We start from the raw sequence: 15,470 nt of genomic DNA on the forward strand, positions 1-15,470 counted from the left end.
CCGTAATCTGTACATCTGTTATCTGTTACCGGTATGGCATTTTTTTTTGGTCATTCCACTTGTTCAATGAAGTAAGGTTAGTTTTCTTACTTTGATAGTGACGGTGTAGAAGGCGTATCTCAGTAGCTGCATGCAAAGTGTAAAACCACATTCTTTCTAACGATTTGAAGTTTTGAAATACTAACCCTAATGACAAAGACTTGATTATAGCGTTTCCTGTACCCCCATGATGAAGTTTTTGGGCTTTTCATCAAGAAGAATTGAAAGACTGCCGACTGATTTGGGTCAAATGGGAATCTGATTCATCATGAAATATTGACACGCATGATATAATTTTTTTTTAATGACGCAATTCAAAAGTCCATGACTATTTTTTTTTTTATATTTGTTAGCGTATGATTTGCACCTAAAATATTGCGATATTTTGAACCTTCCATATAGGAGTTTGATAATAACGACTTGTTGCATCCATCCATTCCTGGCTTGAAAACAATTTGTTTAGAAGTTGGTGCGCACATCCTTGTGTTCTGTATTAAACTCCCTCGTAAATGGATTGAATTTTCTTTAATAAATCTATTATAACAGTAGTATAGATTATTACATACTAACTACTAAGCATGAGAAACATGTGCAAAACATCAGGAAGTATTTTTATCATTTGTTAATTGCTAATTATGGTTGTATTTAGTACTGATGCTACATCTACAGTTCTACTTGCAATGTTTTAGATTGATCAATACAAAATTTTGAGAAATTGCCTTATCACATCACACTGGATAGCCACTTTCACTAAAAAAATTATAGATATTGGATTAGGTATTAGCATTTATAATAGAAACACCAAATTTGATGTTTCTTGAAGAAACACCACTGGTGTCAAATGTTGTATTGATAACTCAAAATTTGTTGTAGAAAAAAATATAGGGAGAATGACCTATCAGCCCAGATCAGAATTTTATAGCCCCATAATACAGGGGGAATGCATCGGGTGTAGGGAGGCTGGAATTCAGAATTCTGCATCGGGTGTAGGGAGGCTGGAATTCAGAATTCTGCATCGGGTGTATTCATACTTCTCCGAAAAATATATTCTCAAAAAATTTATATGGACCAACCTAAAAACAGTGCAAGCAGAAATGGCAATGGTATCAAACACAACCTATATAATAAGTTCAGATCTTAATCGAGTCCAGACAAGTAAAACCAATCTTGACTTTATTATAATTGGAACTTGATAGATACAGGCCTTGTGTGGTAGAGTTAGGTTGATTAGACCAGACCATTAACAACCTGAGGGCCAAGTTAAAATATTGATGCACCTAGATAAGAATGGATACATTGATACACAACTATTTACAACATTTAAAACCTTGGGATAGGCTACCCCATCCTTTTTAATATTTATAAAAGAAACAAAGTAAAAAACAAAAAAAAAAGAGTATTGACCATATTAATATGTGCCAATACCCAACTTTGAGTAGCAGCTTATCAGGAGGTTTATTGATATTTTAATCCTTGCTTAAGGTTGCGACTTGAACAGGCTTGGGTTGAGCATTTGCTAAAATTTGAAAGAGCACTGGCCCAATACTATGTAAATTCTGAGTTGGCCATTGGATTTTCACCCCTAAATGTAGTATAATCAGCAGGCATAAGGCTCAGTTTAGAAAGAGTATAAATACAAATGTGTATAGTGTAAATACAAGGTTTAGAACTATGGTATACAAGGCACTGTACATATTTGTATTTTTATTGGGCTATGTTTGAGAAAGAGTACAAATACAAATATATACAGTGCAAAACTTTATATATTGTATTTTTAAACCTTGTATTTGCACTTACAGTTCAGTTGGGTAAAAAATATAAATACAAATATGTACAGTACAAGTACATAAAAAATAATAAAAAATACAAGGTTTTACACACTACAGATTTCTATTTGTACTCCTCAAACTGAAGCCTACATATTTGTATTTGTACTCTTCTTAAACTAAACCTAAGGAAGAAAAAATAAAAAGAGAAAGAAAGAGCAATGCTTAGTTTATAGATTTGTTTTGCATGCTCTACAAATGCATAATACGCCACATATCTGGAATATTATGTCATTCCAACTCAGTTTGCAAGTATCAGTATGGTTAAAAATATGCTGTAAGATGGTATTATAAGGCTTCCAAGAAGAAAACAAATGCTTCTATCAGAAAAAAAAATTGCATGATTAAAATTTTTTTGGAAGGAAAAAACCAAAATACTACTGGTTTGCTGTGCAGTTCCAAGTAGCCTTCTAGATTAGCCACAAGTATAGTGTCCTTGTACAAGTACCATATCTTTTACATTCATCTATATAACTACATGCCAAAATGGTGTATAAGCATGGATAACAAATTTTCTTCTTACCAGAATTACTGATCTCAAGGAAAGGATACAAGTTGCAATACAAGGCTGATAACTATGTTGGGACATATTATTGGGACAAAATATCCAGAAATTATGGGATGGCATGCATGTAGGATAAATCAGAAACAAATACAACTACATGAACCAAAGGGGCCCCTTTGAGTGACAATCTAAAGACAAATTGCTGAAGTGGTCTAATAATGTGCCGCAAAGATCCATGACTGCACCTGAATTAACAAGCATCTTGGTACAAGTTGAAAGGTTCAAAAGGGAAAAGGTAGGCCACAAACATAATAAAAAAAATACTTACAACACTAGAACACTTATGATTTTACAGGGAAAAGTAGATTTTTTCTAACCAATTCCACACAATTGTGGTACACCTTTGTTGAATTTTGAGTACCTGATGACAGAAGCAGGGTTAGGATTACCCTCCCTTACCCTGGCCAAGCTCCTTTTCCTTATTAGCATTATACCACAAGAAAAATATTCATGTCAGGTTTTCTTTTATTACCATTGAATAAACCATACGTCTTTTTCTTGTCTACTGTTTTGCACTGTATCTGGAAGGACACATAAATAATAATCCTTAACTCATAGTTAGTCTGAGACATTGTTTCTCGGCTACGTTGGTATTTCTGAACCCATGGTAAAACATCAGGATCTGAAGCTAATAAACTCACTGTTTGCTCTGATTACATAACAGCTAACTGTCCAACACATATACAAAATAAATAAATAAATCAACTATTAGGATAATCATCAAAAACTGAAAAACCGAACCGAACTGACAAAACAGAATAAAAAATTCTGGTTAACCAAACCAGTCAATTATAACTGCCAACTATATGAGCATACATATGGTAGTCTGTTAAAAGAACAAGATAATTTCAAATATATAGATACATATCTAGCTTGCAATTTTCCTCCTATGATCCTCCAATTCTTATAGCTCTCTAAGTTGATCTCTTTGGTTGATTTTCCCTACAAGACATTCTGAATCCTGCAAATGTGCTTAATAATTGCAACCTTCCCATCTATGCATGGACAGAAATAATTCAATCAACGATTGCTTCCTGTATGGACTAAAAAGAATGGAATCATATAAATATTTGATTTTCTTTGAGCTCCTAGTTCGGGTCATGGTTGAGCTGGCTCCAAGTTCCACATGGTGCCTATGTTGTCGCTCCATCTCTCAGGCCACGTTAGCGTTGTGTCATCTCCACGGACCTACCTTACTCACCCAGCCATGTGATGCCACATCATGTGGATAAGTGCGACCAAGATAGGAGAGGATGGGGACAATTCCGTTGGGGATTAGGTCTTATCCCGAAAACTTTGGTAGTTAGTTTCATCCTGACAACCCTAGAAGCCTCATCCGAGCAGGACATGGATCCCCGGGTATAAGAAGGTACCTCCCGCTCAAGGTAAAGAATCCAACCTCTGACTCCCATATTGTTACTCTGTTTGGACCAGCACTGTTCTCTACTTGCTCGGCCCGACCATCTACTGCCTTCTACTGACTTGAGCGTCGAAGTATCTACCTAGAGATAACTCCTTGGGCCTATGACTTGTTTCTCGCTCGCAGATCTTGATGCACGACTTCGTCCTTCCACCTCAGCTCTATCCAGTTGGCAGGGATCATCTAAGAGTGACCTTAGCTTTTGCAATACCTAGAATCGCGCAGCATCACTCCTCACTTTTTGAATAAACAACTAGGAACCTTGGGATAGGCAATTGCTTTTTGGGAGGGAGTAAGACTCCCAAGAGGTAATCCAACAATTCAACAGTTGGATTGATGCATTGGAGATATTGTATGTGATGGCTACATTATCACAACCACCTTTAATAATTCTGAAATTCCTCAACAAGCATAATCTCTAAAAACTAGGACATAAATTTCATAGTATGACATTCTAGAGCAAGCATCCTCCCAAAACCTGATTTATAGTCCGAGCACCAACACAAACAACAAACTGAGCTAAAATCATTGTGACATTTCATGATCCCTTTCCACTAGCACCCTTCTTCATAATGTCCCTTCCTTTTCTCAAAACCTCCAGTCATTTTTCTTCAAAGTTCTCTGGTCATAAGCTCTATGTTCCATGTCTGCGATCCTCCTATACGTTTTATCCAATGCACCCATTGGATAAAACACCCATTGTCATATGACAAAGTGATTCTTTTATCTTCTATTCTTCCACCTTGCCATAGGAAATTTGTGTGCAGTTTTCAACCTTGTCTGCCAGCTTCCTAGGACTCGCATCAAAGGCATGTATTAAATGAGAAGGCTTGATCGCGTGCCCTACTACTTTGTGCTTTGAAAATTTGGTGTATTATTTGTTAACGGTATTAATCTGCTTCTTCCTTCAGCTTGACTATTGGGATATGAATCACTTATAGAAGAGGGCACCATAATTAGTTCAATTAGTCTTCTTCCCTAGATGCTCTCACCTGTTTTCCATGCGGTGGAATGATGCAGCAAATCTAAACTGTCCATGGGGCTCTCCAGATTGTCTATACAGACTGTTACTCCCTGGTCCAAATCAGCAATATATCGCATCTTGTATTGGGGTTTTCTCCAAGTGATCAGTTGTACACAGTTGAATTTCTTAATTTAAGTAGTACCTACAGAGAAATGATTGTTTTATGAAGTATTTCAGTGATCACTACACGCCTTTTTAGTTTCATTTTGACAACTATTCCTCCATGAAGTATTTCAGTCATGCTTGCAACCATGTGAATTAATTGCAGTGAGTTCACTAAGTCCTGCCATTTCATTGCTAGAAACTTAAAGCCAAAAGCTTGGATATTCATTACCTGTTTAGGAGGGTTTTCACGTTGCGGCTTCTCGTATTGCAAGAGCCAAGAAACCATGACATCAGGCCTTGATAAAAATCCGGAAAGCTAAAAAAAAAAAAAAAGAAAAAGGCTTCCATGAGCCAATAAATAGACTTTCCAACGCAGCTCAATCACTTACAGAAGCCCTCCCAAATAGGCTATGGGAGCTTCTGGCTTTCTGAAGTGGGCCCTATACAGATGGCCTATAAGCTATCTTTGGTGAAAAATCCCAAGAGCCCAAATCAGCTGTTAGTCAGTCATTTGAAGAGATGTCCGCTTCAATTCCTTTTTGTTTCATGGGGCTATATGAAACATTTCGACACGATACATTGTATTGGGCATATCGTATTGTATCGCCATGAGTGGTTTCAGGGGGTATGTATGCCTAAAACCAACCCCTGAAACAATTTTGAAAGAAATTAAAAAAAATAGATTAACTATTAATCATCGAAACACCCAATACCCGGTCAATATTTCAATTTAATAGGAGCTATCACTCTTCCAAGATTTGCTTTGAATTCATATGGATATGCTTGGAAACATTAAGAATATTCTCAAAAATTCTATAAATACATTAATAGCATTAAATTTAAGGTTGAAATAACTATTAATAAATAAGAGGCATACTATATAGCTTTTCACAAATTATTAATGTAAAAGGTCATTAACATGTTATTATTTATTCAAATTAAACTATTAATTAATGATAAAATAATATATAACTAATCTAAAAATTATATTATATTCATGAGAATGTAGAACCATAGATCCAAGAGTCCAAAAATAGCACAAATCATATGCAACAATTATATCTTAATTATTAAATCAACTATTCTATATTTTATTACTTTTACCTTTGTCCATTACCACATATAAGTCAACTTCTTAATATGCTAGCAAATGACTATATAACTTCTTAATATTACTAATGTAAATTAAATTAGTTTTGTGAATGACGTTTTTATTTGTTAGTAAATATGTTGTTATTTCTAGTACATTAAAGTATTAATTAATAATTCATAGAAATATATAATCTTAATTTAGAAGATATATCAGACCCATTAGAAGACATAAGATACATATCATATGTAATTTTTTTTATTAGTAACAAAAAACTTTATTAATGATGAGAAGATTTGTGAAACTTTAGATACAATAGGGGGAGGTAAAATGTCTTGCTCCCCCTTGAACAGAATATAATGAAATAAACATAAAAATTAGCCCAAAAGATAGACTTCCTATTCACCCCTTGCTTGGCCAGCCCATCCGCGAATGAGTTAGCAGTCATTTTCACCTAGTTGTATTGTATCTCAATGTCCCTATACAGCTAAAAGATTTTTTTCTTTTTATTGTTATAACTCTACAAACCATTTTCCTCTTCCTTCAACCAACTAATCACCACCTTCGAGTCACCTTCCAGGACCAAACATTTGATATTTAGTTCCCTTGCTCTTTGATTTCCTTCCAGAGTTGCAAGGATCTCAGCCCTAAGAGAATCTCCTTCTCCAATGGGGCTTGAGAACAAAGCAATAACAATCCCTTCCTCATTCCTGAATACTCCCCAATCCTAAAAGGCTCTGGATTCCTTAAACTACTGCCATCAAAGTTCAGTTTTATAAATCCAGAGGGAGGAGGGGATGAGGCGGGATTAAGAGTCCTCTTATACAAAGCAGAGGTAGCTATCACTTTTCAATTTCTTAACAAGTCAGCCACTGGAAAGTCTGAGAATAGATCCATAGATTTTAGACAGTGGGCAGCCCTTAAAAGTATTAGGTCTAATAGGTTTTCTTGGTTTCTTTTCTTGTTTGAGAAAATTCGTGAGTTTCTTTCTTCCCACAGGGACCAATACATAGTTGCCCTAATGCTCCTCCACATAATCTTCCCTCTCTTCTTAGGCCATCTGAAAAACGAAAGAGAGAACAGACTTTGGACACTCTCAGGGGGATTCCAAGAACACCCAAAGAGAGAGAGAACCCACTCCAATACAATTTAGTAACCTTACAAGAAACCATAAGGTGGTAACCAGTTTCCCCATTAGCTTTACAAAGAGTACACCTATTAGGAAATAAACATGAATTGGGTTTCTTTTTCTAAAGTAAATCATTTGTATTAATTATTTTTAAGAAAATTTCCCAACAAAAACTACCAACCCAATGAGGAATGGGCTTGCTCCAAATTTCTTTAACCGGAAAGGACAACCCAATAGGGATAGGAGGTTGAGTTAAGGTTTCAAAAAACGAAGTACAAGAGAAAGTACCTGAGGTGGAAGGAGTCCAAAATCTGGTGCCCTCTTTATTAGGATCCAAGAAAACATTCTCAATGATGGTTAGCAAAGATAAAATGTTGTCCAAGTTTGTATCCCTAATTACCCTTCTTAGGTTTAGGTTCCACCCAAAACCAGAAGTGGAGTCTAAAGGACCTAAGAAAGAAGAAATATGTTCATTTTTCAAGTCTGACAGAACATACAATGAGGGAAATTGGTCCTTTATAGGCGAATCCTCTATCCAAAGTTGTTCTCAAAATTTTATTCGATTACTAGAGTTAAGACCATACCTGATCCAAGGGGAGAAAGTTGGAAGTAGATCATGAATGGATTCCAAAGGAGAAGCAGCTGTAGCCCTTGCCACAATTACAGGATTCCAACCATTGCCTTCCATCCCATGTATACTAGCCACAATCTTTGTCCACAATTTATTTCTTTCCACTATAAACCTCCACAACCATTTCCCTAGCAAAGCCATATTTCTTTTCTTAATGTTTCCAATCATAAGGCCTCCTAGCTCTTTACATCTAGTTAAAACCTCCCAACTCACCCTATGATCTCTTTTCTCCTCTCCAGGCTCCCGCAGAAAATCCCTCATTAATTTTTTCAAAAAATTGGAAACCCTAGTGGGGATCTTAAACACTGACAGAAAATAAACAAGTAGGTTAGCTAGGGTAAACCTAATCAGAGTAACTCTCCCCCTTAAGGAAATATAATTTTTCCTCCAAAATGCAAGCCTCTTCTCAAATCTCTCCACTACCGGGTTTCAGAAGCTTTCATTCTTAGGATTATCTCCTAAGGGGAGGCCCAAGTACATCAAAGGGCAATTCGATATTGCACAACCTAACATACCTGCATATTCACTTAATTCCCTCTCCTCCACATTCACTCCCACCACAACTCTTATCAAAGTTCATCTTGAAGTTAGCCATTTGCTCAAAGAGTTGCATTGCCAATTTTAAATTCCGGATCCAATTTATTGTCCCCACCTTCATAGAACAAGATTGTATCATCTGCAAACTGCAGATGTGTTAGTGGTATCTTCTCCCTTCTTACTTGCCACCATTTTATCAAATTCCTTGAATCAGTTCTATGGATCAATCTCCCAAGTACATCAGCAATCAAGGTGAATAGGAAGGGGGAGAGTGGGTCTCCTTTGTCTTATACCTCTCAAGGCAGGAGAGAAGTCAACCACAATTCCATTCCCCAAGATAGAATTACATATCATGAATTTAATTACTGAAATAATTATTTTGTTACTATAATAGGAGATGGATTAGTACCTCTCCATACATTGCCCCTGCTCTTCAATATTTTGAACTAAATGTATCTTCACTCTGCATGGTAAATTCAAAAAATCCAACATCTAGTTACTTTGGCTCTGTCAAAGCATGAGTCATCATGCTATCAAATGCAGAAACACCATATGAGTTGGAAATGTGTGAACACTACAAGTTTTTTTGGCTACAAGCTAACACTATATGAGTTAAATCATAGAGAAATTGTTCATTTCTTATAAAGTAATTATCAAGATACCGTAATTCACCATATAAACCTAAAATTCTGGTCAAATCCCATGCAAATGACAAATAAACTTGACATGCATGATTTTTCTTGAACATAACATAGTGAAGATCTTGCAGTCACTAAAATCTAGTGTCAAGAATATCCTGTATCCTGATTTTCACAATCGCAAATCATAAGTCTATTGTTTGCCTTGCTTAAACAATGCATTTCCACAAGTTGGTTAAGATGCAGAAATCATTTTCTGGAAGATGTTGGATACCACCTAACAGTTTATGGGAGCACACTTTTTTTGGTCAACTTCATCTTTGTTTGAGGGGCTGTTTCTCTTGGAGGATGAAACTCATGGATCACTTGCTCCATTGACCATTGGTCAAACTATTGGTGAAAGAAGAGGAAAAATAATGCATGCTAAGAATGGAGTGAAACTGGTCAAACTGAAACCTCTGCAAATATTTAGATCTAAACAGGTTCTAGTATTGTTTACAGCAACTATCGAGGACTTAGTGTCTTTGTAAGATCAGTTGAACTAAAAGAAGATTTTATTTACCGACTTGAAATGAGCAACCTTTAAATTTAGTTCTAAGTTCATATTTTCAGCAAATTTATTGGTTAACTTTATTCCCTTTTTACCAAAAAAAAAGTGGAAACTGAAAGTGAATGAGCAATGGCTAGGGACATGGGGCTAGATACTTTATAAATTCTCATCACTCGTGTGCTTAGGTTTAAGAGCAATAGGTTTTTCCATGGCAACCAAGAAAAGAACCTACAGTTGATAGAAACAAAAAACATATATGTACTTGTCACAAAAATCACCAAAAGGAAAATGTCAGTTCAGGTTTCAGTTGCATAGTTATCATTTAACATTGATACATCTTCAAATACAAAGTAGATAAGATAAATTGTATTTGTCACATAAAACATCTACAACTGAAATATGTCCCTCATTGAAGAATGAGTGTTCGATGAATGTTATTGAGAACATGTTCAACACCAGCAGAATTATTGGATCTCAGCCTCAGGAATTTGATTCGTTTAGTTGATGTTGCTTGCGGTATACTGATTCATTTACTGGATCTTGGGAACTTCTCAAGCAAGAGAACTTGATTTATTTAGTTGACCTTGCTTGTGGTGTACTGATTCATTTAGCGGATCTTGAGATCCAAGAGATCAAGATTTTCAACCTGAAAGTAAAAAACCAAGCCCCTCACATTACTAATTGATCAAAGTAAAGAATTGTGAAGTGTTAAGAAAATTGAGAGAGAAAATAAAAATAGAAATCAGACTAGCCTAGATCAATTAATAGTAGACAAATATATAAAAGTGAGAATGATAAACACAACTTTCTGCCATTGAAATAGCACGAGTTGTTTCCATGAATGCTTCTGGAAAAAAAATGAATTAGATAATTAAATTAAATACATTCAATAATATAAATATAGGACTGCCTTGATAAAAGAAAACAGGCTTCTGAGATTCTAAATGGGAGATTTACCTTACTTTACATGAATTGGGGCCTTCAATTACATTTTCATCACCAGCAGAGAAATGAGCATATAGAAATATGTGATTATAGATGCAGAAGAGAGAAAAGAAAGGAAATTAAATTTTTTTTTTTTAAAAAAAAGCCATTACCCAGTGCTCCTGGCTGTCTGGGGTTTTGTAAGGAATGGACTTGATGTGGACCTAACCTCCAGCACTTTTAGCATGAAGCGGCTGCTCTTAGATTCAAACACATTTTTTTCTCAACTTTCCAGACTGAGATTTTTCCATCCACACCATGCAACGGTCTCTGAAAGGTAATATAACCATGGGGTTTATATTAAAAAAAGCATAATCTGTATGGGAAGTTATATACACCTCTTGCTCTCAACAGAGAGAACTGAGTTACTCTAAAGCCAAACTCAGATGACAGATCTCAGCTAAGGCAAAAGAAACTAACCTTTTCCACCCTATGAAAGCTAGCATGCAATGCCCATCTTGAAATTCTCATGTTCATATATGGGCCTGTCATTTTCACATTGCATACATGGATTAGTGTTGAGTTTGTGTTCTTAATGGAAACAAGCAGATATCATATTGGATGGAGAAACATATGGTATACCTGTTATATCAATTGAAGCAACAGCATACAAGTGGGTAATGGCACATGTAGAGCACATGCAGGGCAATGGGACTTACTAGCCAAGGGTCACTCAAATAGAAAACATGCATCATAATTGTGAATAACCAATCTAGAGATCTCGTGGACCACATACAATTCTTTTTTCCTAACATGGTTATGATCATCCAGCTATGTCAGTTTCTAGTGTAGCACACCTCTATCACGGACCCATGGAATAGTGGTTCCAGCAGATCATATGCCTAATTTCTTCATGGTTTAGAGATGTGTCACTTTACCAATAATCTCTGCAAGAACATAGACCATCTTTAAAATGATGGAATCTATTTGCATCCCTCAATATGATCACTCTTCCCATGATCTTAGCTATCAATTTAATTGCAGAATGGCAATCCCCACAGACTCGAAGGTTTTTCATGACTCTAATAGGCATTCCTTGCGGCACCTTCAAAAGCCCAAATGCCACAGCTAATTTCTCACTGTGGTATCCCAAATTATGCACCTTCTGTTCCTCATCCACATCATGCAGCACAAAGCTACCATCAGGACAATACCCAGCTTCCCTTAACATCACCCCCAATCTCTCCAACATTGCCACAATAACTGCATGCTCAGGGTGGCTCAAATTGTCTCCTCCAGTAAACATATGCACTTTCTTTTCAACTTCAATCCAGCTACAACCAGGTGATTTGTTCACATTCTTCACCCTCATGACTTCTCTCAGTTCCGAGACATCTTTCCATTTACCCTTAGATGCATAAATATTTGATAGCAAGATATAAGGTCCAGAGTTTTGGGGTTCAAGCTGCACAAGCTTCCTCGCTGCTACCTCAGCCAACTCCAAATTCATGTGGGTCCTACAGGCACCTAGTAAAGCACCCCAAACAACAGCATCAGCATCCACTGGCATCTTCTTTATCAAATCCATTGCCTCGTATACATGCCCTGCTCGGCCAAGCAGATCGACCATGCAAGCATAGTGCTGAGCTGTTGGCTCCACAGAATAATTTAGTCTCATTGACTCGAAAGTTTCCAGCCCCTCCTTAATCCTCCCGGAGTAGCTGCAAGCAGAAAGAACCCCAACAAAGGTAACGTCATCTGGAGACAAGCCTACAGAACACATTTCATGAAAAACTTGTAAAGCTTCCTCTCCTAAGCCATGTTGAGCATAACCTGTGATCATAGAATTCCACATGACAACATCCTTTGGATTAAACCTGTCAAACACCCGCTTTGCTTTAACAAGATCACCACATTTAACATACATTGTGGTCAAAGCTGAGGCAATAAACACCTCTGAATCATACTGCGATTTCAGCACCTTAGCATGAATTTGCCGGCCGTGATCAAGAATGGCCAGGGTAGTGCAAACAGTAAGAACACTAATTAAAGAAGGATAGTTTGGCCGAAATCCCGCCTCTTGCATAAGAACAAACATGTTGAGGGCTTCCAATTCATGCCCATTCCGTTCATATGCCTTAATAATTGCACTCCACGACCCATCATCCTTTTCTCTCATTCTGTCAAATACTTGTTTTGCTTTAACTAATCTTCCATTCTGGCCAAGCCCAACAATCATTGCATTACAAGAAGTAACTGACTTTTCAGGCATTATCTTAAAAAGTTCCGATGCTTCCTCAACCCGCCCGCATTGCAAGTAACCCGTCAGCATTGCCGTCCAAGACACTTCATTCTTCTCGGGCATCACCTCAAAAAGCTTTCGAGCAACGTCTACTTTTAGATTCTGAGTATAACCAGAAATCATAGTCGTCCAAGAGACGACATTTCGGCGTGGCATCTCATCAAAGAGTTCACGGGCCTCTGCTAAACGACCTTCAAGGCAATACCCTGAAATCATGTTAGTCCTAGCGACCACGTCCTTCACGGGTATCTCGTCAAAAAGCCGGCGAGCTTCATCAATACGACGATCCTGAATCAGGCCGCCTAACATTACAGTCCAAGAAACAACATTTTTTTCAGGCATTTGCGAAAACAGGGATTCCGCCTCCGAGATGACACCCTCTTGTACATAACCTCGAACCATGGAAGTCCACGAAACAACATTACGCTCAGGCATGGTATCAAAAATTTTACGGGCATCTCTAATCATCCGGTTTTTTATATACCCAGAAATCATACCATTCCAAGAGGAAGTGTTCCTCTCGGGCATTCGGTCGAACAGACGACGGGCTTCTTGTGGTAGATGATTTTGAAAATACCCAGCAATTATGGAGTTCCAAGAAACAACGCTTTTATTCGGCATTTCATCGAAGACCCTTCGAGCAGCATGTACCTGGCCAAGTCGGGCATAACGAGCAATCTGATTATTAGCAGCCAAGACAGCGTCAATGCAATACGGCTGACAACGAATCGTCGACGACCGCATCTACGGGCCAGGAAGGAATCAAAATACAGGGTGAGATTTTTTCAATCAGAAGTTCAGAGCAGGCTATTCAAAAAAATTGTAGTTATCTACGTGGAAAGGAAAAAAAAAATACTATAAAGAAAATAATCAGGAAAATGAATCAATTGAAACCGGTGTATCATGGGATTGAATTGAACAACCACTGTATTGGAATAAGTGCACTAATTTACGAGGAATGTAGGGGTGTGAAGACAACACTATGCAGTGAAGCAGTAGACGCTGATGCTGCAAGGACGACGCGTACAGATACTAGGCGTAGACGGAAGGGCCATATGTACAAGCCAGAGCGGAGAAAATGTGGTGGAAGGTTGGGAGATGATGGGAGCAGACCAAGGTGGGGATAATAGAGCTTGTCGACGAAGAGACTGCTCGCCGGAATGGAGGGTTGGAAGTTGTAACTCACGTCGTCCCTTCTCTCTCATAACTCAAACATTCATAGATTAAAGGACAAAAATAACCTTCACTCTCCATAACAAGGTCGGTGGACCTTATGTGGGGACAGGGGTAGAGCCGTAACGTGGGCCATGCCGGTTTTTGGGTCGCCCGCACTGTAGCGGGCTGTGCCGTGGTGGCCACGCAGGCTGTGGCGGGCCATGCCTTGAGAGTCCGACATGGCTGTGGGTTGGTATAATTAACCTGAACTTTGGGGTAGTGTCATTTCAATACCTAAATTTTTTAAAAGTATCAACTTAGTCCTTGCCCTTAATCGACCATCAATTATATATTGAAAATGTCAAAATTACCCTTCAAAAGAAGATATTGCTCATTGTCTTCTACCATAAGATTAAACCAGTTATCTTCAAAGAAAAAGAGAAAAAACATAAAATATAATAAAGGAAAATAATAACTAAAAGCAAAAAAATAATTGGACAAGAATGTGTTTTAGATCTAAAGGTAGAAGACAATGACTATTAGTCTAGAATTCCAAACACCTCAACCGGTTCAGTCTCAAGGTAGAAGACAATGAACCGTGTCTTCTTTTGAAGGATAGTTTTGACATTTTCAACAAATAGCTAATAGTTGATTAATGACAGGGACCAACTTGACACTTTTGGAAAGTTTAAGTACTATAGTGACACGTTTGAAAGTTTGAGTACTAACTTGACACTACCCCCACAGTTTAAGGTACTAAAGTGGAATTTTCTCTAATTTTTTATGAAAATTCGAAAAGAATAGTATAAAAATAAAAAAAAATAAAAAAAGATAATAAATTAAAAATCTTAGAACTTTATTCCATGTGAATTTTAATTTATACAATCATTTTGGCATTTGGTGATATGCCTCAATCCCTCATAGGGGCCATTGAATTAATGTATACAATTGTGTAATATGAAATAATAAAATGAAATTGCAATAAAATAGTATAACAAAATTGAAAATAAAATATTATTGTTATTAATATTAATATTATATTTATTATTATTATTATTATTATTATTATTATTATTATTATTATTATTATTATTATTATTATTATTATTATTGTGCCTAGCTGAGCCATTTTTCTACGCCATAGCATGCTGGCCTGGGGCTACCTAGACTTCCTAAGCCTGGCACTGCCCAAGTTTTTCCGACCATGCTTGGCACAACCAAGTCCAAACCACAGGCTTCTTTTGATTAAAGTATTTCAAGTGAGTCCAGATTTTCTCCACAGAGAGTACACCTCACAACACTTGTAGTGAGTCCAGATTTTCTATCCACAACAACTCTACCCACATAATATCGCAAACACACATGAGAAACATCTCATCCTCTTACATGTTACTATTAGGGGTGGCAACGAGCCGAGCTTTTTACGAGCTGTTCGAGCTCGGCTCATGAAAAGCTTGTCTCGGCTCGATTTCAACCGAGCTCAAGCTCGAGGTTGAGCCTACTAGAGCTCGGCTCGTGAGGCTCGCGAACTAGCT

General features: G+C 37.2%; 1 protein-coding gene across 11 annotated transcripts; it reads right to left on the minus strand.

Moving 5' to 3' along the window:
* Positions 1 to 9,794: 9,794 nt before the first annotated feature.
* LOC104612900 (pentatricopeptide repeat-containing protein At1g56690, mitochondrial-like) lies at positions 9,795 to 13,990 on the minus strand. Of its 11 annotated transcripts, none has more exons than XM_088899775.1 (5): positions 11,121 to 13,990; positions 10,959 to 11,023; positions 10,652 to 10,808; positions 10,512 to 10,533; positions 9,795 to 10,200 (listed from the first exon to the last, which is right to left on the minus strand). In XM_088899775.1, exon 1 carries the CDS (start codon positions 13,522 to 13,524, stop codon positions 11,413 to 11,415), a length of 2,112 nt encoding a protein of 703 aa, XP_088755901.1. In that variant the 5' UTR covers positions 13,525 to 13,990; the 3' UTR covers positions 9,795 to 10,200; positions 10,512 to 10,533; positions 10,652 to 10,808; positions 10,959 to 11,023; positions 11,121 to 11,412. The 11 variants fall into 11 exon arrangements, with proteins under 11 accessions (XP_088755901.1, XP_088755900.1, XP_088755898.1 ...); XM_088899774.1 differs by having other exon boundaries at positions 9,795 to 10,401; XM_088899772.1 differs by having other exon boundaries at positions 9,795 to 10,808; positions 11,121 to 13,524; positions 13,760 to 13,990.
* Between the last annotated feature and the right edge of the window lie 1,480 nt (positions 13,991 to 15,470).

This window comes from Nelumbo nucifera, chromosome 3 (assembly GCF_055504915.1).
Source record: "Nelumbo nucifera cultivar China Antique chromosome 3, China Antique-T2T, whole genome shotgun sequence".
Lineage (NCBI taxonomy): Eukaryota > Viridiplantae > Streptophyta > Magnoliopsida > Proteales > Nelumbonaceae > Nelumbo > Nelumbo nucifera.